At 39.5% G+C, this 23,447-nt stretch overlaps 1 protein-coding gene across 2 annotated transcripts; it reads left to right on the top strand.

The window, feature by feature from the left end:
* Window positions 1–97: 97 nt before the first annotated feature.
* slc6a13 (solute carrier family 6 member 13) lies at window positions 98–23,447 on the top strand. 2 transcript variants are annotated; one of them, XM_026175300.2, is made up of 16 exons: window positions 98–4,914; window positions 5,146–5,261; window positions 9,135–9,344; window positions 9,917–10,051; window positions 10,652–10,792; window positions 11,723–11,804; window positions 12,040–12,172; window positions 12,533–12,667; window positions 16,840–16,943; window positions 17,117–17,241; window positions 18,557–18,669; window positions 18,904–19,041; window positions 19,497–19,599; window positions 19,844–19,944; window positions 20,127–20,297; window positions 21,095–23,447. In XM_026175300.2, exons 2-16 carry the CDS (start codon window positions 5,255–5,257, stop codon window positions 21,257–21,259), a joined length of 1,863 nt encoding a protein of 620 aa, XP_026031085.1. In that variant the 5' UTR covers window positions 98–4,914; window positions 5,146–5,254; the 3' UTR covers window positions 21,260–23,447. The 2 variants fall into 2 exon arrangements, with proteins under 2 accessions (XP_026031085.1, XP_026031086.1); XM_026175301.2 differs by lacking the exon at window positions 98–4,914 and having other exon boundaries at window positions 5,080–5,261.

Here is a 23,447-nt window from a genome sequence, read left to right as displayed (position 1 = left end):
CACTCTAAACACTAGAGGTCTCTAGCTCACAGTGGATTAAAAGAAGTCTAACAGGCCCATAATTCATTGTTAATTTCACCAGCATAAACAGCAGCTGCATTTAAGACTAAGATCTTGAGCCACCCTTCATTTCTTTAGATTTGCATCCAAGGAGCCAGACATTTTTTTCAAATTTTTTAAAGTGGTCTTGAGCAATAGTTCTCCAAACTTTCTGCAGGTCTTTCAAAGTTTTTCTTTGGATATTGAATAATTTAAAATCATTTTAGTCCAGTACCATTTTCACAGGAATGTATCTTTGGGCACTTTGTTACTAGTAGCCTGTCACAAAAATTCATGATTTGTTCGTGTATTTGAAAAATGCCAGTGATAGCACAATACAATAGTACTAACGACAAAAAATGAAATACTATTTTTGCACCAATACAATGATAGCCAAAGAGCTATTGGCAAAACATTTGGCATGTCTCACCATGCCGTGCGCTGTGTCCTTAGAAAATCTGAGGAAACTGGGTGAGGAGAGGACAAAAGAAAAACCAGGCCTAAAAAAACTATTGGCAGCAAAAATCTGTCTAAAAATCATGTCTTCATGAATAGGAAAATATCAAGCAAATGCCTGACATAAGACCTGAGAGATGCATCTGGCCCTTCAGTTTTTATCAAGTCTCATCAAAAATGTTCTCAGCGGAAGAGCGGCTGTCAAGAAGCCATTCTTATCAATCAGAATCAGAATTAGCATACTTTATTAATCCCTAAGGAAATTATGTGGGTGCAGTTGCTCCAGTACAGTAACAGAAACAATACAATATGTTACAGATTTAAGAAATAGCACAATATATACAAATCACTTAATATTAAATTATCAAGGATCAAGGACTGACAAAGGTGAATAATAAATATCAAGGATTGACAGAGGTGATTATAAATTAAACTCAACCAACTATATGATTGTGGTGGTTGTGTGAGTGAGCCGTGGTGTGTAAAATGCTTTGAGTGCTCAAGAGGAAAAGCACTATAAGAACCAATCCAATGACCAGTAACTGAAAATCAGTGGCAACATTTATTATAGAGTGAAGAATACACTTTATATTGTAGGGTAGAACCTACAATAATACATAGAGAGAAAAACCCAGCAATCATATGACCCCCTTTAAACAAGTACTTTGGCCCAGTGAGGGGCAGCCATCTGCCGTGACCAGTTGGGGTGAGAGAAGGAAAACAGGATAAAAGACATGCTGTGGGAGAGAGACAGAGGTTAATAACAAGTATGATTCAATGCAGAGAGGTCTGTTAATACATAGCGAGTGAGAAAGGTGACTGAAGAAGAAATACATGCATCATGGGAATCCCCCAGCAGCCTACACCTATTGTAGCATAACTAAGGGAGGATTCACGGTCACCTGATCCAGCTCTAACTATACTTTAGCAAAAAGGAAAGTTTTAAGCCTAAGCTTAAAAGTAGAAATAGTGTCTGTCTCCCGAATCCAAACTGGAAGCTGGTTCCACAGAAGAAAACTGAAGGCTCTCCCTCCCATTCTACTTTAAAATACTCTAGGAACAACAAGTAGGCCTGCAGTGCGAGAGCGAAGTGCTCTAATAGGGTGAAATGGTACTACAAGGTCATTAAGATAAGATGGGGCCTGATTATTTAAGACCTTGTATGTAAGTAGCAGGATTTTGAATTCAATTCTGGATTTGACAGGAAGCCAATGAAGGGAAGCCAATATAGGAGAAATATTCTCTCTCTTTCTAGTCCCTGTCAGTAGTCATTGTAAACATGTACACAGGAGGTCATTAGAGAGATACAGCAGTGAGCGTGTACAGTCATCTGTATTACATCGTGGAAGTTCTGTCGTGGTTTTGAGGTGCATTTCAGAAATGGTGTTAGGGAGCTTGTCAAAATGACTGTCAGGGCACTAAAAGTATATCTGGATAGAAAAACACACACTATGACACCTTAAGAAATAGTACATACATATTTGTTTTGTCGTCTTCTACCCAAATCTGATTTCTATGTTCTATTAGCCTCCCCAAAGCCCTCAATTATTGAAGCAGCATGAGATCATGAGATATTGACAGAGAACAGAATAAGCCCACAACCAAAGAAGCTCTTTTAATGCCCCTCAAGATGCCTATAGAACTATTCCTGCGGACTACTTTTGCAGGAAAGTGTGCCTAAGGTGATCATTCCCAATATTGACTTTCATGCTTGTCAGAACTGTACAAAGTCTGTTAAGCTCTATGACCTTATGTACTGTTTTTGCATGTATCTTTGCAATTTTCAACAAGTCTCTGCAACAGTTTCGCAGGAAAGTATTTTAAGAGGAGGGGTGGCTCAAGACATTTTTAAAGTACACTAGTACACTTTATACAACAGATTGGAGATGGATAGGCTGAGGAGTAGCTCAATTCTTCTTAGGCAGGCCTTCTTGTAGGGTGTATGCGACTCAAGGAGGCCTGATTAAAAAAAAATTACATCAGAAATTATGCTTGGGCGGGGCTTTTCCCACTTGTGGGTATTTTCCATTCAACGGTTATTTAGAATTAAAGAATATGTAAAAGAACCGGAGGCATATTTCAGGGCATGTCTGCACAGGTTTTTCTCTCCCCGTCACGTTTTTATTCAGTAAAGTCCTTTGTGTTATAACGGAATAGGATGTCGGGCCACTATGGCAACATGTTTTCTTAAGTTTGAGGTTTTCAGTTGTTGTGTTACTTATGTCCTTATCATACTCCAGAAAATATAGCAGTATTTTAATTTAACTAAAAAGGTATCAAGTGTGATACAAAGACCAAGATCATTTTTATCCATGAATGGAGGGAACTGTACAGCTCCTGAGGAAAGAACACTGTTGTCTATAAGATTATAATTTTCTCGTTGCAGTTCCTCCTCTGCAAGTTAACAAACTAACACATTTTCATGTTGAAGGTTCCAGTGTAGTGTTTTGGACAATGATCGGTGGGTTATCCAAAAAACTTAAAACCATTTTAAACCTAGCCACTCATTTCGAGAGGCTTAAAACTAGTGAGACAAAATGATATAATTTCAATATATGATGGGGTATTTTGTTGTTTTTTTATACTTTGATGAAAATCATTATTTTAAAACATATGGAAGTCACCAACTGCTATGTTTGCTCCCTTGCTCTGCAGCCACTTTGATCTTTGCATTCACCTTTATTCACCATTAAAATCATGGATGAGGCAAGAGTTGTCTGTCAAACATTGATGTGAATTGCCTAATAATGTCTGTCTTGTTGCTTTAGAGAGGGTAAATGAGTTCATTTGGATCAATTGGAATTACAGTTGTGGGTATTTTATGACTGGCCCAATGCTTCTTGGAAAAAAAGTTTTTGTAAATAGCTATATAACATCTTTTTTTAACCTTAACCGACACATTTTAAGGTCGCCCAATCCAGTCAAACTGCTGTGGATTAGATTTTAACCTATAGTCTCAGCAAGCATTAAACAAGATGTGTTTACACATATGGTTTAACCAGCACACTTCTGTTTGATCTGTGGAGACCAGATGGACCCTGGAGAATGCACAGAGCAAGCTTGTTACAGGTAACAAAAACTAAACTAAAAACTAAAACGTTGTATAAAAAAACATTTTGAATTAATGAAAATATATATTAAAGTTACACTTCTGAAAAAAAGAAAACTAACTGAATTGATTTTGTGAGATTGAAAAATGAACAAAACTGACATTAGATTTAAAATATACCGAGGATATATCATTTGTTGATTATTTGTTTTGCTTTATTTTATTTTTTAAATGAAATAAAAAATAAAGCCTATATATAGAATTCCAACCTGTAAGAACTCTGGCACAGGGGATAATCAGAGTTGTGATTTGTGGCTGCACACTTAAGGGAGCAGCAAAAAAAGACGAGGAAACGCAGCCCATTGCTGAGCTCTCCAGTGTCTTTTACCTGGTTTTGCTTGTCTACACATGTTGCTACAGAAGCGTATGAAGTAGTTGTAATAATTTAAAGCAGTGGTTCCACCTTGGTGAAGGTCAGAGTTGCATTTTTATCTATGGAAAGGGGCCCTATGGGCGGCGAAAAAAGCTTAGAAACCACTGATACCTGTCTGTACGTGTTAACAGCAGTTAAACTATTTTTTTAGACGAGTTTTTGAACTTCTAAGTTTCTCTTCTGTGTTTTCCTCTGTTTGTCTGACTACTTTACATACTCTGTATTTTTCTTTTTTGATGTAACTTTGAAAAAACTTTACTTACAATGCAATGCTCATATTTGCAACTTTTCAGATGCCCTGTGTGTTCAGTTTGTCACAGTAGAGGAAACTAAAGGGAATCACCGATGGCTTCATTTGTATGGATAATGCATACGTTTTAAAACGATGGAACAGTGGGGGAACAAAGGAGATGGAGTTTAGTGGGTTGGTGGGGGTGGGGGTGGAGTTAAGAACATCTTAACTCTGTCCTTAAATCTGTCTCCACCTCCACACAGATCCTCTGCATTGTGACCTTATAACAAATGCCTTGAACTAGACCGATCTGGACCCCTGTGGTGGGAAAAAAAAATCTGAATGGGCTTCTGGGACTGTGAAGAAGGATTGAGGGAATAAAGCCTCCTTTTTCGTGGTCTGAATTAATGGTGTTTTTGGAGCCGGGACTTCATGAAGCAGGATGGATATTTTAATTCCCAGGAGTAGAAAAATACTGAAGAGAGACAGCAGAAACAACTAGAACGATTCGTTTGAGCAGATGATTCAAAGTTGCACATTCTAAGCATGATGCATTTCTGCATACCAGCCCCAGTAACAAACATGACTGAACATGTGTGCTGATGGTCCACATAGTCCAACCAGTGTCTCCACCGTACTAGTTGCTCTCAGAACAGACCCTGGGAGAATGTGCGCGTCAAAAGGTTACGTAATTATCCCACCACGGTAAGACAGCACAGACCTCTAGTGTGCAGTGTGTGTGCATTTCAGTCTGGGGGTGTCTGAATAGAAATGGATGGCAGAGTGTGTGTGTGTGTGTGTGTGTGTGTGTGTGTGTGTGTGTGTGTGTGTGTGTGTGTGTGTGTGTGTGTGTGTGTGTGTGGTGTGTGCGCGCGCGCTTATGGGGCAAAGCAGAGGGAAAATCACTCAGCTTCACCAAAGTTTCCAATTTCTCAGTTCTCCGCCCCCTTCACTATATAACAAGCGTGTTATATAGTGAAACCTGAAGCGGCAGCAGAGCTCCATATGATCTGCTCTCTCCTGGAAACTGTCACACTTTAACACTATGAAAGGTGAGTAGCTTTGATTATTAAACACTTTATATTGTTCTGGGTTCACAGATGAAAAAAATAAGTGAAGTCATTGCTCCAGAAAGCTTCAAACTTATTTGGTACAGAAGCTTAGTGAAAGCTCTTGGGACACTTAGTTTATTAACCTGATCTCTGCACTAGTTCCCGATTTGTCCATGAAGTACTGCTGTGTAAAAAGACAAAAACAAAAAAAACGTACTAACATTTTTTCAGCAAGCCGTTTCCTTCATTGTCTGCAGTTATTAGTTCTGTTCATTAAAAAGAAAGCCTGCAAAACCTGATTAAATGCACTTCTCATCTAAAGCAAGAGCTTTTGATTAAAACGCAATTCTTATTAACTAGCTGTGCTTTTCATTGCATTGTGTCTATCAAGCATTAATTTTTTTTCTTAGATGTAACATCAAAAATTACAAAATGTCAGAAAAACTGATTGATTAGCTCAAAGGCTAAGCTTATTCATTTATCTCTGAGACGACTTCTCGTGCAGTATTTAACTGATGGCCGATAAATCCAGTGTCCACATACAAGCAATGCAACTTACAACGTGTAATTTTAGAGTAGATGGCGTGAGAGGATTTGATATAGTGACGACAGGAAATATACACAGCTGACCGACAGTGTGGTGTTCAGTATTAAAACGTGATTATGAAAACAAAGTGTGAGGAAAATAGCCTTGAGAAATCTCCGTGCTGTTGGTTCTTGGCATCTCACAGTCAAATAATGACCGGGGCTCCTCTTCCTAACACGTGCACTCAGAGCAAGTTGCACATAATGAGGCTCCGACCGTTAGCTAACAGCAGTGTGCGGTTATTTCGTAATGGATCTCTTCCGAGAACAGGTTATGGCAGGTGTCGTGCCAAGGTAGTTATCCCCGACAGAATTTGTTTCCAATGCGTCGGGAGCGCGCACTGGACAGGGAGCGCGGATCCAGTTGACTCCTCTACCATTCCAACCAAGCAGGCGTGGAAACTGATATGCTTTAGTGAAAAAGTGAAAGATGAGTGTCGTTACATAACCGTTCAGTTTGTAGCTTGCAGCAGAAAACGTTACATTCAGTGTTCTTACGTGGTGTCGGAATTGATTATTCATCAACCCGAGAACTTGTTGCCTAATTACAGGATAATCGCAACTGTGTAAACTTAGTCTGATTGTTGGACATCGATGGAAGTTATGTCTGCTGGAACCAAAACTACACCTTTCTGAGTACATCACTGAACACAACCGTTTTAGTCTTGTAAAACACAACCTAACTAAGCTTTAGAGGGAGGAAAAATAACCCGTTGATTGTGAAATAACTTTGCCATAGATCAAGTTGTTGAGTTTTCTTCCAGCCTATCTGAGTGATAACAGATTTTTTTAATACATTACTGTTTACAGTCCCACTGAACTTAGAGCAGGGGATGTCAAACATAGTCAGAATCGATCGGCAAAGACTGCAATCCGGCCTGCTGAATGGGTTTACAAAATATTAAAGAAGGTACCGTATAAATATTGGAAACTTAACTTTAAAAAAAAAAAAACTTTACAGTTTTCACTGCTGATAAAGACCTATACCCTACAGCCATTCATTATGCACCAATGTTCAGTTCAGTAATAGATAAACAATTAAATGACAGAAAAATTGCTATATTTCACTGTCTACTATAGAAACGTCCGTTTTATGAATATGGGACAGTCAGTGAGCTACTGGAACCTTTTCTGTAATTTTACACATGTATCATGTAGAGAAACTGAGATGTGCTGCCAAAATTGTAATTGTAAATTGTAAAAATTTTATTATTTCATAATCTCAGGGATTAAATGTGGAAAGTGTAGTTTCACTCTTTGGGCCCACTTAAGATCAAATATCCAAAAGGCTGATTCTGTTCATCTGAACGTAGTGTTTTCAGTGGGAGGAACGCTTCGGCACTCATCCAAGTGACTTCTTCAGTCTCAGCTGACTGCAGGTTTTCACAACCTTATAAACAGTACATTTGCACAATGACTTAAACTAGGCCACTGATCAATGGTCTTTGATCAATGGTTGTTGATCAGTGGTCATGACAATTTGCACGTCAATGATCAAGTTGTGCACAACCATTACAAGTAAACTTTTTAACTTCTTTCCACAGGCTAATTTCCTTATAGATTTACAGTATTTATGTTCACAGTGTTACCCACTCAAAATTAAGTCAGTCAGATTTTGGATTTGAAAATAATAGCCCTGTGAATTCACCTATATGTGAATATTTTTTGACTCAGTTCAGAATCCTATTATAAGGACACAAAACCCAGATCTTATAATATAGCCCTACTTATCAGGCAACATTTTGAATACTAAAAATTTAGTTTACAATAATTATTTACCGACTTTGATGTATTTACAATACAGTACTGGACCACAAAGTCAGCCTAACCTTCAGTCAGTCGGCCAGTCATTCAGTAGCTCAGTCTGTCGGTCACTCAGTGGTTCAGTCAGCCCATTATGTTTCAGAAAGAGGAAATGTTGGCTCCGTTTCCTAGGAAGAAGGTCCTTTTTGCCTCCATGAGCTTGTTCCCAGTTTTGGCACATTTTCTCACAGTGTGCCTCTTCTCTGATGTCCTGTATTGAACGTGTGTGAATACCTACTATTTCAGCAAGGAAAGGCTATTGTAAGTTCGATCTTTTAGAGCCTATTAAAATTATGCTTTTTGAAGTGAGGCACTTGGCCCACAGAGAAACTGTGAAAAGGGGAGGTAAACTGTGATCTGGCTGCAAGGCCACTCCACTTTTGTTGAACTGAGCCTTCATTCCCACCAAGTAGCTTCCGAAAACAAGAGCTCTATTTTTTACCTCGGCCACAATTTGGCTCTGCCGCTGAGATTTTGGCTCCTAAAGTGGTTCTAACCTCCATCCCTATGTACACATCACATACAAAGTCACTTTTGTGCTCCACCTCTGCCCTTTATCAGCAGGAGCGAATTCCTGAAGATGGCTTCACACAAGGCTTTGTGATAAATGAACCTTCTATCCCCCGTGCTGTTTTCAGAAGTAAACATAGAAAACATGGAGAAACTACTCCTGTTAAACTAGGTCACACTACATGTAACTTGTGTTTGTGTGGATGTTTGGGGTGAAAAAAGAATTGGTGCATTTTTGTAATCGGATTAGTGTGAGCGTGTTTCCTGCAGAAGGATGCAGGACTGCAGCAGTGACCATAATGTGTTCCAGAGAGAGGAAAAAGGGGTAATAGACGGACTGTGAGAAGCCTGTTAATGCAACCTGACAGGAGTGAGCACAGTCAGTGAGCTGTCTGTTTCCTCCATAGAGAGAAATTCTTTCAGTAGTGCTGGCCCCAAAACAGGGTTTGGCAGAGGTCCTGACCAACTTCTAATGTGGTCACATAACCTCAAGTAATTGCTGACCTCATTCAACGCACAAAAAAGATGGCATACATTTTGGCTTTTGTAAATACAATAATAGATGGCACATCATATAAATGTTCACCAAGAACTACCCAAGGTCCTGAAATTGCTTAATCTCCTGTTGAGGTTGTTGGTGCATTATCCTGAATGCAAACATTTTCACGGATAAAAATGCAGAAACAAATCTCACTCAGAATTGTTGCAGCTGCGTATCATCACAAATGTATAGAAAGACTTTTTATGAAGCAATCAAACGTGTTAATTTTATAGACAAAAAAGTTCAGTCTGTACGAACTGCTGTCATGGTTGAATTGAAATGAGAGTGACTGGGACAAATAATGCATGATGTTTTTCAGCAATCTACCTTTAAGCTCTACTGAAATTGGACAAGCCATAAATGCCTTCTGAATGAAAGCTTTATTCTCTGCCTTTAAAACAAATCCTGACACTATGTTATGTTCAATTTCTTAGGTCAATCAAACGATATGGAAAACACGTCCAAGGTGGAAGCTTCTAATGGGCACAGCAGGCCGCTGGACATTGTACCCAGTACAGAGGAGAAGATGACAGAAAGGGGACAATGGGGCAACAAGGTTGAGTTTATTCTGTCCGTGGCAGGAGAAATTATTGGCCTTGGGAATGTCTGGCGTTTTCCTTACCTTTGTTATAAGAATGGAGGAGGTGAGTGTCGCCAATGAACGTTTTTTGCTCGTTACCTCGTTATCTTTAGTTTATTTTTGCATTTACATAGTCATACACTGCATCGGGGTCTGGTGGCAAGATTACAGCCACAAGACACTTCAGATTAGTAGATGTAGTAGACTTTATGCATCATTTCCTTTCCTTTGGAAAGAGTAGTCCACCTAGCATGCAAATTAAACTGATAAACTGCAAGTGCTTTGCTTTAAAGTTGGATTAATTATCATTTTTTATAATTACTATCGTATGCATTAGCGTTGAAAGAAAAAAAATACATGAGCTAACGTGTGAAATTCCAAGACAATCAATAAAATAGTGAATAAGTAGGCCAGGCTTGTTAAATCCTTTAAAAATATGAAGAATGAGCCAATTCATGCTTAACTTCTAGCAAAATAACTTTGGAGCAGGATGTTTTACTAGAAACTTTTTTGCCACCTTACCTTGCAGTATGTGTACAATAACTTCAAGATGCAGCAGTCCTAACTGCACCACATTGCTCGAGGACATGTTGAAAACAACTTAGTCAACTTTTCCTTCAATCTGTGTGTGTACAGGTGCCTTTTTTATACCATACCTCATCTTCTTGTTTGCTTGTGGGATCCCTGTCTTCTTCCTGGAGACAGCGTTGGGTCAGTACACCAGTGAGGGAGGCATTACCTGCTGGAGGAAAATCTGCCCTTTGTTTGAAGGTAATCAACTTGTGTTCCCAAGAAATCATTTTATGGATATTTTATGGTGTTAACAGTACCATACATGGATACATTTGTCTAATTCACGTGTTAAATGTAAATGTGTCTGCAGCAGCTGCTTGTGAACTACAGAGTATTCCTAACAAAAATGTAGAACAACACTGAAAAAAGATACAGTACAAAGTAAATGGATATAGGGGATTGCAAGTTGTGCAGGGTCGAGTGAAGGAAACAGTCATGTAACTGAAACTTTTTCCTTACTTGAACTGACAACTTTGGGTGGATCACATCAGACACAGCACAATTAGCTTCAGTGGAGCTTTAGTGTTTACAGGCTGCTGTTAACAAGTGATAAAAACAGATTCAGTACATCTCCAGCTGTGCTTCGACTAGTACATGTCACAAGAATGTGACAATATTAAAGTACGCCTCTGTGGAACTACACTAAACAATACATTTGCACAGTTACCTGACTGTATGTTGGTTCAGCGACAGGTACTGCGGAAAAATAATGACCTAACTGGCCTGACCAATCAAGTCAAAGGATTGGTAATAGTGGTATTTTATTGCTTATCACCAAAAGCGTGTTTTCTGTTTCAGGCCTGGGTTATGGCAGCCAGGTAATTGTTGCTCTGCTGAACATCTACTACATTATTGTGTTAGCCTGGGCCATCTTCTTTCTGTTCCACTCCTTCACCTGGGATCTGCCCTGGGCATCCTGCAACAATAGCTGGAACACAAGTAAGACAAAGATTTTGTATCTCTGCTTATCATATAAACTTAAGAAAATTCTTATTGGTGTTTATGACTTTGCTGTCCACATAGGGTAAATTTCTTTAATGGCCATATTCTAACACAATACATAAATACAATATTCAAGTATCTTACACTGTCACTATGAACAATAATGGAAGAGCATCTTTTTATTCTCAATAGACAAAAGCAGCAAATGTGACCTACACACAGTGTCATCCATGTCGGGCAGTTTGGATTGGTTGAAAAGCCCTCTCTGTAGGCTGTCTATAGATAAATACATATATAAATGAACACAATTGTGATACAATAAACTGAGAAAAAGGGATGCTGATCATTTTTATGTTGGTTAAGATCATAGAAACCAGCCAATTATAATACCTCATGGAATTTCTGTGATTGGTCCTTTCTGTCATACAATTTTTTGTATTCAAGTGTAGACAACCTGTCATACACAATATGCAACATTTCAGAACAGTTAATATCCATGTAAACCACAGGAGGAGTGGAAGGGGCAGACTCTTTGTTCTTCTTGTCACTGACAGTTCTTTGGCATCTGTATCTGTATGTTTGGAGTCACTGCCAACTGAATTACGATGTTTAAGAATTTTAGCATGTGAAGTGCCGAAAATTTTTGCTGGTGCTGCACATACTATTGGTGTAATCTTTAATCAAGGATACCTAGGTCAGCATCTCTAAAGGTCTCTAAAGACTACTTTTAGGGATGCAGATAAAACGTCCTTTTGTGATTTTTTTCCCATATTTTTGAATAAAGGGAGTGAATGCTGCAGGAAAACTGTTTCTGTCTGTCTCAGTGTCGGCACTTGTTTGTCTTGCCTGTGTGTAACTTGGAAACCTTGGAGAACGCTTGGATTTCTTCACAGGATTGAATGTCTTTTTGTCTGTCCTTCATTCAAGATTCCTGTATGCCATTGCAGAAGGGGAATACCTCCATCAATCACCATGAGAACACCACCTCTCCTGTCATTGAGTTCTGGGAGTAAGTGTCCTTTTGTTTGACCATGTCCTCAAATGACCTTACATACCAACAGATTTACTAAACAAAAAATTTCTTCTAGAGGTTTGGATTAAATTAGGTCAAACTACTTGTTCAAAGTTGTCTTATTTTTGTTTCTCTCCGCTTTTTAACTCTTAGCTTCTGGTTCCTAAGGGTTTGTATCAGTACATTAGGTATGATAATTAGTTTTTCTCCTGTGCATATGTTTTCGATTTAGGCGCAGAGTACTGAGAATATCTTCAGGTATTGACCACATTGGTTCTCTGAACTGGGATCTGGCTCTGTGTCTTGCCTTTGCATGGGTAATCTGTTACTTCTGTGTATGGAAGGGAGTGAAATCCACAGGCAAGGTAAAAAAAGAAAAATAATAATAATAAACCCTCCCGTGCTAAACATTCACAGTTAGAACAGCATCTGTGTTATTGATGTGCACCATTAAATACCAATCTTCTGCCAGTCTTTTGTTGTTTGTAATAAATGAAAAACAAAGATTTGCGTTTAACCAAACTCATATAATGAAAATCTGCACTGCTTAATGCTACGAAAGATATTCTACTTTTTTTTCATATTTGAAATTTTTGCAGACTAAAGAAGTCACATTTTGGAAAAAAAGAGAGAAAATAACACGTTTAATTGAAATCAAAAAAATAGAATGGTAGGAATTGTTATAAAAGATGTTAGAATCACAAGAAAATGTTGTTTCCTTCCAGGTAGTTTACTTCACAGCTACTTTTCCGTATGTAATGCTCCTGGTTCTCCTGATCAGAGGAGTAACACTGCCAGGCGCCTCCATTGGAATCCACTTCTACCTTTACCCCGACATCAATCGACTGTCTGACCCCCAAGTAAGTTAAAAAAAAAACAATACACTTGTGCTGAGGTGGTGAACAGTGGTTCACCTTGTCAGAAAAACATATGTCCAGGCATGCAGATCAAATCTGGGAAACACAGCCTTTCATCTGTTCCACTAGACAAGTACTAACTGATCCATCTGCTAATTTGGCAAGACTGTGGCATCTGAGAGACAAGCTAATAAAATTTGGGTTAAGGAGAGAAACTTGATATAAACTGACTTAAAACCTGCTCACAATGCAGAGGTCCCCAGTCAAAGTCCAGCATCCTAAGAATCTATGAAAAATAATAAGAAGTAGGGTGAGGGTTAGTGAGTGTCAGAGCCACAATGCAGGATTAAACAACAGAGTATCTGTGAATATATTAAGATGACGACTTTGAGTTCCAGCTGCTGGCAACCAAGCATATATAGAGATGGTTAACAAGAAGCATAAAATGTAGTTGTGATAGAGTCAAAGGAGCTTGCAAAGAAAAGCGTCTGGACTTCTTTAAGTTGCTTGAAGACGTTTCACCTCTCATCCGAGAAGCTTCTTCAGTTCTAAGGTCAAATGGTGGAGAGTCCCAGATATAAACCTAGTGGGAGTGACCCCCCACAGAGGGACAAAAGGACCCCCTGATAATCCTCTAATCGCCTGAGCCAAGGTGGGAAACTGGGCGTGGGTCCCAATCAGCCAGAGTTTCGGGTGTGTTCATTGTGAAACCTGGCCCCACCTTATCATGCGAATTCCTGAGGTCAGATGGCCCAGGATGTGAGTGGGCGTTAAGGCGTCTGGGAAGGGATCTCAAAACTGGATTATAGATGGCAGAGAGTTGGTGTCGTAAACCCCCGCCTCTGTTCAAAGATGGTCGCTCACAGTGGACATAGATGGCTTCTTTCACTCCTCTTTCAAACCATCTGTCCTCTCTGTCCAAAATTTCAGACCCAGCAACACGCTCAGACAGAAACTGGTTCACCCGAAAGACAAAACGCCAAAACACAAACTTAACAATGTGGTGTATGCTGTACAGTGCAGCGAGGAATGCTCAGACCTCTACATTGGAGAGACCAAACAGCCACTTCACAAGCGCATGGCACAACACAGAAGAGCCACCTCCACAGGACAAGACTCAGCAGTCCATCTGCATCTTAAGGATAAAGGACGCTCTTTCGAGGATGCCAATGTTCACATTTTGGACAGAGAGGACAGATGGTTTGAAAGAGGAGTGAAAGAAGCCATCTATGTCCACTGTGAGCGACCATCTTTGAACAGAGGCGGGGGTTTACGACACCAACTCTCTGCCATCTATAATCCAGTTTTGAGATCCCTTCCCAGACGCCTTAACGCCCACTCACATCCTGGGCCATCTGACCTCAGGAATTCGCATGATAAGGTGGGGCCAGGTTTCACAATGAACACACCCGAAACTCTGGCTGATTGGGACCCACGCCCAGTTTCCCACCTTGGCTCAGGGGATTAGAGGAACATCAGGGGGTCCTTTTGTCCCTCTTTGGGGGGTCCCTCCCACTAGGTTTATATCTGGGACTCTCCACCATTTGACCTTAGAACTGAAGAAGCTTCTCGGATGAGAGGTGAAACGTCTTCAAGCAACTTAAAGAAGTCCAGACGCTTTTCTTTGCAAGCTCCTTTGACTACGATGACCTGGATGACTGAGAACCTTCACAGACATAGTTGTGATAGACGTGACAATTACAGCATACAGCAACATCAGGAAGAAGAAACACGAGAAAATAGAGAAGTACCAGAGCCTGAAGGAACAACTGGAACAGATATGGAATATAAGGCCAAAGCATTTCCAGTAGTTACAGGAACATTAAGAGTTGTAACCCCAAAACTGGAAGAACAGCTTCAACAGATTCCAGGCTCAACATCAGAGAGTCCTAGGAAGAGCTAAGATATTGTGCAGAACCTTCAACTCCCAGACCTTTCGTAGACGGTTGGCCTGATCATGTACTTAATGGTTCACTGTGAGACTGGCAGCTTTTAACACCAAAAATTTCTAAACATATGTACTGAATCATCTTTAACGTTTTTGTTGTATTGTACATTTGTAATTTCTTGGAAAGTCACCACTGTTTACGAGAAATTGTCAGCATGACTGTTTGATCCATCCCATAGGCAAAGATGTGATTTCAGGTTCAGATAGATTTTCACTGCTTTGCCTTTTTGCTCTTAAGAAAAGCTTTTCAGATTTGTCAAAAGCAAACACCGGATACAGCACTTAAGATTTTGAATTGAGTGCACTGTTACTTTGTGTTGTTCACTTTTATGGCCTCATAAAGTCACTAGCCACATTGGGGTGGTTGCTCAAAAAAAGCAAAAAGGAACATCCCAGCAAGCTCAGTATCGAGCAACACAATTAAAACAATAAAGCTTTGAAGGCTGTTACTGAATGGCCAAATTTGCATTCTATGTTTAGAATTTGACTTTATGTACTCATCCATCCACCTAAAGCTAACACAGTTACTCCACCCATCATCCTGTCTGTCTGAAAAAAAGAGATAGAAAATATGTTTCTCTTGGCATTGAGACATTACCAAATTGAGAAAGGTTTCCCTTTTTAGCTTCACGCAGAAGACTGACACACTTAAGGACTAGCTGGAGGATCATTGAACAGCTAAAAGATAAAGCCAGTTATTGTAGGTTTATGACAGGGGTGGGCAATTCCAGGCCTCGAGGGCCGGTGTCCTGCAGGTTTCTATATCTCACCTTGGGTCAACACACCTGAATCACATGATTAGTTCATTACCAGGCCTCTGGAGAACTTCAGGACAAGTTGAGGAGCTTATTTAGCCATTTAAATCAGCTGTGTTGGTCCAAGGACACATCTAAAACCTGCAGGGACACCAGCCCTCGAGGCCTGGAGTTGCCCACCCCTGGTTTATGATGAGGGACTGAATCCTGTCTCATTTTTGTGCCTTTAAACTAACTAAACAACTGGTTGCTTTAAACCGTTTTAACAATCACATGAGAGTGGGTTGGGAATATGGGTGGTAACAAGGACACTTGCAGTTTCCTTTGTGCTTGCTTTTGTTTGAATTCCAAACACTCGCCCCACCCCTCCTTCATTGTCCTTTAGAGAATGAACACAAGCCACGTGTATGCAGTCCTAGACAAGGCTGAGTGTAAAGCGTTTAAGAGTTCAAAATATCTGCCTTTGGTTGTAATGATGTGTCCAGAGTTACTGTCAGTCAGATCTTCAGTCCCGGCTGCCAGCTACCTTGAAAAATGCCTCAGTGCAGTGGGAGCATTTTACCAGAAAAGCAATTAGAAAGAGAAATCTCATTTACATGTTGAAGTGTGAGTGAGTGTTCCAAGAGTGCTCTGCTTTGTGCCTTAGATGTGGAAATGGCTTTACTAGGAAGCTCATGTCAGGGTTGTGGGGTGAGAAGAGATTTCAGAGATAGTAGCAGTACTTTTCTAGACTTTTTTCAAAAATTAAAAGGGACATGGGAGGTTTCGAAGACTGAGTTCACTATTTGCATTTTTGGGTGTGGTGCTGCCGTTGTGCAAAACAATCTTATCTTACCCTGATCACACAGTGATCTGGTGGGGCTGTATCTGGCCTTTTGTCCAGTGTCAACTGCTCCTGCAAACTGGATAAGAGGGCAAAGAGAATTTTATGGGTGGGTGTTAAAGGTTTCTTTTAATTCGAAGCAGAAGAAAGAAACAAAATAACAGCGAATGTAGTTCTTGCTTAATGTTATGGATTGAAGTCTGTTTCCAAACATTCAAACTGGACTGAGCCTTTCAGGAACACAGAAATATGCAAACCAAAATAATGTGTAAACTTGTCTGTATTTTCTTTGGTTGTCAAGGACATCTGATTATTCTGTTGGAAATATATTCTCTTAAGGTCATCCCATTTTTTTCATACAGGGTAGGTTTGGTTAGACTGGGTTTTTTCGTTAATAAATTAAATCATCATTTGAAAACTGCGCTTTGTAATATTAAACTGTATTTGATCGTCTGAAACATGAAAAAATGACAAATATTAAAATCAAAAACAAGAAAGAAATGATGAAGGGGAAAATATTTTTCACAACACCGTAGAAAGCTGATAAACATTCGTTTTTTCTTTTTCTGTCTGAGTTTATCCTTTTTTTTTTTTAAAGAGTCTTTAAAAATGTATTTCTTTCCTCATCTGGTTTCATTTCTGTTCAAAGGTATGGATGGATGCTGGAACTCAGATCTTTTTCTCATTCGCCATCTGTCTTGGCTGCCTCACTGCCCTAGGAAGCTACAACAAATATAACAACAACTGCTACAGGTAATGACTCTCTCTCTCTCTCTCTCTCTCTCCGTCTTTTGTCCAGTGACAAAAGACGCTTTACACTCATATATATATATGTGAGCATATCAAGTAATTCTGTTCCATGTAATGTCAGTAATATTTTCAACAATTTATTTTCAGTGACTATATTCTTGTTGTGCTGTTTGCAGGGATTGTGTGGCCCTCTGTTTCCTTAACAGTGGTACCAGTTTTGTTGCGGGCTTTGCCATCTTCTCCATCCTGGGCTTCATGTCCAACGAGCAAAATGTGCCCATCTCAGAAGTGGCTGAATCTGGTTTGTAGTTCTTATATTGTGTAGGTAGGTAGGTAGGTAGGTAGGTAGGTAGGTAGGTAGGTAGGTAGGTAGATAGATAGATAGATAGATAGATAGATAGATAGATAGATAGATAGATAGATAGATAGATAGATAGATAGATAGATAAGATAGGTTTGTACATCAAGGTCCATGCCAGGGGTTGAGAAACCAGTAAATACTGATGTGGGTAGTGGAACAAAGCTAATATGGACAAGGACTTACAATGTGGAATTGATGTAAAGCTACTAATCCAACTGAGAGGTCATATGCAATACATGGGAGTGCAATAGCGTTTGTAGCAGTTGAAGACAGCTACTATTGAAGGTGAAGATCCAGAGCCTATAGCACAGTGGGAGGTGTATTGAGCACTATTGACATAATTCATTTCAATTCTGGAATAATAAGCTAGCCACATAAGGAGATAAATGCCTCTGATGTCAAGACACAAAAACTGCTCACAATACACTGAGGTCTCCAAAATCCTGAGGCACTATGAACAATGAATAGAGGAAGGGGTGAGGATTAGTGAGTGTCAGAGTCACAGTGCAGGATGAAGATAAGTGCCCCACCCCCAGCCCCTGTTGAGATCTGAGGCAGCTGAAGACAGACAGTGATTGGAACAAGAAGAGGAACCGTCATGGACCACCAAGCCCCAACTTGGCCTGTACCTCTGACAGATACCATCAGATCCATAGAGGCAGGAGTCCACCATAGACAACAGGACCCAAGTTGCAGACCGTACAAAGGTGTCGTGAAGACTATCCAACATATAATAGCAGGATGTAAGATGCAAGTTGATGCAGTATATCCCAGCTGGGATAGTGTACAGGGACATCTGTGCACAATATAGACTAGATGTCCCCAAGTCCCGATAGGAGACACTACCAAGGAGAAAAGGTCCTGTGTTGCAGCCTTTGAGTTCCAGCTGCTGGCAACCAACCAGATGTAGTGGTAATCAACAGGCACAACATCAAAGGGTCTCCGTCCAGAAGAGCAAAGTCCTAGGAAAAGCTTAGATACTGTGCAGAACCTCCAACTCCCAGGCGGTTTGTAGAGGGCCCGAGTTTGAGGAACACACAGAGCTTTCATGTATCCATATAGATGTATATATAAAGATACGGTGTATTGATCAGTACTGCAGGATGTTTATTGGGTGTGAATCAATGCATGGCAGAATACAATTTTCTAAAGCGCAGACAGTTGAACTGAACATGTCAGTATTATATCAAAATATGTGCTTGATTGAAAAGAAAAACACAAATTCTAACTTCAGTGGGATTTCTGTGTACGACAGGTCCAGGTTTAGCCTTCATTGCCTATCCTCGAGCTGTGACCATGATGCCTTTTTCCCCTCTGTGGGCCTGCTTCTTCTTCATTATGATTGTATTTCTAGGACTGGACAGCCAGGTGAGGCCAGCATGTAGCAAAATAACCCACACAAGAACACATACAAAAAGAAAATTCAAATAATAGTCATATGAACACAATCCCAACTAGTAGCCTTTGTACAGCTCTGCTATTTTTCCTCAGTTGCTCAGTACCTTTTTATTAACAGCTGGTCTGTGCACATGCATACACAAATGCAGTACACAACATCAAAAAGTACGCACATCTCATAACTTTGGCTTTTTTCCTGATTAGTTTGTATGTGTGGAGAGCCTGGTCACAGCCGTGGTGGATATGTATCCTTCCGTCTTCCGCCGTAAAAACCGCAGGGAACTCTTCATCCTGGCAGTAGCAATAGTATCCTTCTTCCTGGGCCTCATCATGCTGACAGAGGTTAGTTTGTGCAATTCTTTCAGTTTTAATACATACATAATTTCAAAGTGATACTGAGCATAAATGCTACCAATCCATGGTCTTGTGAATTTAAGTGAAGTACTTACTGGGGCATTTTGTTTGGGTTTTTTTTTTTATGATTTTTTCCTAAGTCAGACTGTCGCCAAGCAGTCTGCCAAACTCATTTAAAGTGCCTGAGTTCACCTACTGTAGCTTCTCTTTAGCAACCTATTAAAATTCCTTCATATCCAGTCACTTGGCACAAATCATGCTGTGACACAGCCAACTGTGAATAACTTTTGTTGTTGGCAAATTGTTTCCACTTTAGTAAAATCCAAGCACATAATGGATAAATGACCTGAAAGCAATATTTTGCGTCATGCAGGTTGTGTTTCATTTGTTTTATCTTACACTTGTGAACTCATGTCTGTCTGTCTGTCTGTCTGTACCCACAGGGAGGCATGTATGTCTTCCAACTCTTTGACTACTATGCAGCCAGTGGGATGTGCCTGCTCTTCGTAGCCATTTTTCAGACAGTTTGCATCGGTTGGGTTTATGGTGAGTTTGTTATTTAAGACTGTCGGAACTTAAAAATGCTCAGTGCTTAATTTGCTAATAGAGACCATCCATAAAATGAAAGGTGTAGATTGATGGTTTGAGTTCAAAGGAATTAAAGAAATGATCATTACTAGTTGAAAATAACTGCAACTTGTTTTATTAAAATAATAGTGTGCTGGGGTTTTTAAGCTCTCTACTGGTCAGGGGGAATCTTGACACTGATCCAACTTTCCTCTGACCACAGGGGCAGATCGCTTCTATGATAACATTGAGGATATGATTGGCTATCGCCCCGGCCCTGCCATTAAATACTGCTGGCTTTTCTTCACTCCTGCAACATGCTTTGTGAGTTTTGCTTTATTAACAGTTCTCTTCTGAAAGTAGAGCAACCTCTGCTGGTCAAAATTAGAAATACATGTCAATAAAACTGGGCTAATATCTTAAGATGATACCAAAATTATACAGTCAAAGTATTCACTGGTGTATTAAATGTCAGTTGTTTATCAGTGTTATCATACTTCACACAGGGAACCTTTGCCTTTGCCTTAATCAAGTACTCACCTTTGAAGTACAACAATGATTATGTGTACCCGTTGTGGGCGGATGGGATCGGCTGGATCCTGGCTCTGTCCTCCATGCTTTGCATACCCCTTTGTATGGCATTCAAACTGTACAATACCCCAGGAACACTGAGAGAAGTAAGTCCGAAACTGTTTGGATTTTTCTGTGCATATGAAAAAACTGGCACCTTAAAGATTGAACCACAGAAACAAAACCAGTCAGATTCGTCATAATTCAGTATTTTTGAATGAACAATAGTTCAATTTGTTTGCTTCTTTGTTACAGAAGTATGTATACATATCTCAAGAGCATTTCCTTTTTGCTTTACTTTGAAAAAGTTCTGGATCATCCGTTCACTATTTCTATTGTCTGAAATTGGCAGCTGCCATAGAATTCATCACAATATTTGAATATATTTATTTATATACACCGTTATCTTAAGTGAATAAAGGGAACTTCTATCTTCTGTTGGTTAAGGTATTCACCAAATAAGAATATTGTTCCAGGTTTTCAGCAGGAAAACATCGTAACTTACCATGCCCCCACCTTCCCAAAACCATGTCCCAAATGCAGACACAAGCAAGCAGGTAAATGAGCAAGAGTACCTTTTAATGAGTTTACAGATAAATGACAACTAGTCCTGCAAGGCAGAGATGAAATGAATCCATTGCAAATCCCACTGAGATCATTCCAGCAGGCAACAAGATGAATCCAAAGAGGTGGTAATACGGAAAATCCAAATAACTGGGTGAAATGAAATGATGGCACAGAGAGAGAGGGAGAGAAACAAGACACACAGAGTTCAAGTTTCAAAATCATAATGAATGTCTTTAAGTTAAAAAAAGGTTTATTAGAAATTGAAGAACAATCAATCAGTTTGTCAGACATCATATCACTGACATGCTTTGTTTTTTAATCAATTTTCTGTTCACAGCGTTTTGTTCTTCTAAGCACTCCTTCCACTGAGTTACCAAAGACAAAGCAGGAGCAGGAGGCACTCCATGCCATCTTTGCAGCAGACGGTGAAAGCCTCCATCAGAAAGCACCTCCCTCTCGAGATGGCTACGTCCCTGTTGGTGAAAAGGAGTCTCATTGCTAGAAGTTTGAGGATTGGAATCGGAGTCTATTTAGAGGTCAGTTGTCACTGTGAGGCTCTCAGTGACTGGCCCCATCACTGTTCTCTCTGTATTACCTCACAAGATAAGCTGGTGAAAACAGACATGTATGCAGACTTTTACAGTCTGCTCACCTGCTATTGGCTGCTGGAACTTTCTTCTTTGCATGTTGTCTTCAGTACACAGTGTTGTGCAAATATCCTGAGCTGCCCTTCATTTCTTTATATTTTGCTAGCAAAATGTGAAATGGGTGCAGTGATCTACTGAAACATGCAACCATACATGGTAATAGAGCATGTGAGGCAAAAAGTAACCTTTGGGAATAGTTCTCCAGGCTTCCAGAAGGACATTTAGATGTTCTTTGGCTGTTGGCTGTCTTTTGTTCCATTCTCTGTTAAGATGATCCCACACCGCCTCAGTAATGTTGCCTATGTGGAGGCCAATCCTTGACTATTAGTGTTCCACTGTGTGTTTTTCTGTCCAGGTACATTTTTACTGTATTGACAGTGTGTTTGGGATTACTACTAATCAGACATGTTCAAGATTGTATTACATGGTGGGTGAAAATTTGATAGTACTTTTTTGCTTTCATAATTCCATCATTTTTGACAAGATTCCCAGTACCGATTGTTGAAATGCAGACCCATACCATGCTCCTTCTTTTTTGGCCACTTGTTCTGTTTCCTCAAATTTTTTAAGTACAAATTGCACACCATTCTAAGCTATGCTAGGTTTCCACGTAATAGGTTTTTAGGAATCACCTTGTTGGTGCAAAAATACTCTTTCTATGACAATACTGTTTTTGCAACAGGCAGCTAGTAAAGTGCCTAAAGATACAATTCAAAGTGAATTTTTCGCTAAGTTGTCTGTTGTGTGTAGACACAACACCGGTTAATACCTGGAGTTGGGCAACTTAGGTTTTTGCAAATAATTCACAGGTCAGTGTTAAACAGGTCATATATTAAAAAAAAACATTCCTTCAAAAATAGTCAGGTCTAAGAATTGGGATGAATGAATGAAAAAGCAAACCATCTTCAGAAAGCCTGGAGATCAACCGCTAAAAAAATCAACAGTATAAAGAAACGATGGGGTGACTCAAGACTTTTGCACAGTACTGTACCATATGATGGCAACAGCAACATTACGCAAAGATTTACTTCCGTTATTTGAAAGTGGGTTGACATCTCATTTGCCTGTGGCAGAGTAACGTGACAATGTAAACACTGTTGTTACACAGTGGCAAAGAATTTACATTTGACTGTCTGCTTTCTAAGGAAGCATTTTCTTCTGTTGTGGACATCTCTAATGTTCAGTGAATCTCATTCTGGCTGCTTCATTAAATTTAACAGCCGTCTGCTGCAGACTGAGTGCAGGAAAGTGTCACATGATCGCACAGCTCACAAACCCCTCTGGGCTTAAATTAATCTGCTTAATGTATACAGAGGAGAACCACATTGTTTATCCACCAACAGTTGAGGTGTTCTCTCAGGATTGGTAAAAAAAAAAAAGTCACAAAAAACATTACTACACAAGGTGTTTTAGTAACCAATGCTTCAGGATACAAAGACTGGTTACATTTCTACAGATCAACCCACTTAAACTCTGTTTGTTTATTTTTATCTTAACACTGTTTGTACCATTTTAAAGGCTTCTCTGTATAATTTTGGTCTGCTTTGGGCACTGCAGATTTGTATTGATGTTTTATATTAAATGTTTATGTTAAATGTTCAGATTCTTGACATGGATTTAATTTAGTCTTGTTTTAATGTGCCTTATGTCTAATTCTGGGAATGTATGAAATAAAGTTAAAAGGTACCCAAAGCAAAGGGACAGTTGATCCACTTAGATTATATCAGAAGTGAGTTCCAATGCAGGAGATTCATTCCAAAAAAGAAGAAGAAGAAGAAGCTTGTTATCTCTTTCTGCTGTATCGCAATGAACTTCAGCCTGTGTTTCTTTTTCTTTACATGTTGAAATGAATATATGATCACTGATTTTGGCGCATGAACACTTTTTGTTATAAGATTTTATACACTAAAACACTTTTTTTTAAATGAATGAATACAAATACCTTCATTTGGAACATATATTTCTACTACATGTGTATATTTTGTGGGACATCTTCAGTGAATTTGTGTTGGCCTTGATTACAAATAAATGTTTTACATTTTA

Source organism: Astatotilapia calliptera, chromosome 7 (genome assembly GCF_964374335.1).
Source record: "Astatotilapia calliptera chromosome 7, fAstCal68.1, whole genome shotgun sequence".
Lineage (NCBI taxonomy): Eukaryota > Metazoa > Chordata > Actinopteri > Cichliformes > Cichlidae > Astatotilapia > Astatotilapia calliptera.
This window is presented reverse-complemented; position numbering and strand designations above follow the sequence as displayed.

Excerpts from the sequence above, each read along its gene's own strand:
- slc6a13 (XM_026175300.2), top strand. Across the intron at positions 10,052-10,651 it reads AATCTGCCCTTTGTTTGAAG|GCCTGGGTTATGGCAGCCAG; the intron begins GTAATCAACTTG and ends TTTCTGTTTCAG. Across the intron at positions 11,805-12,039 it reads CCTGTCATTGAGTTCTGGGA|GCGCAGAGTACTGAGAATAT; the intron begins GTAAGTGTCCTT and ends TTTTCGATTTAG.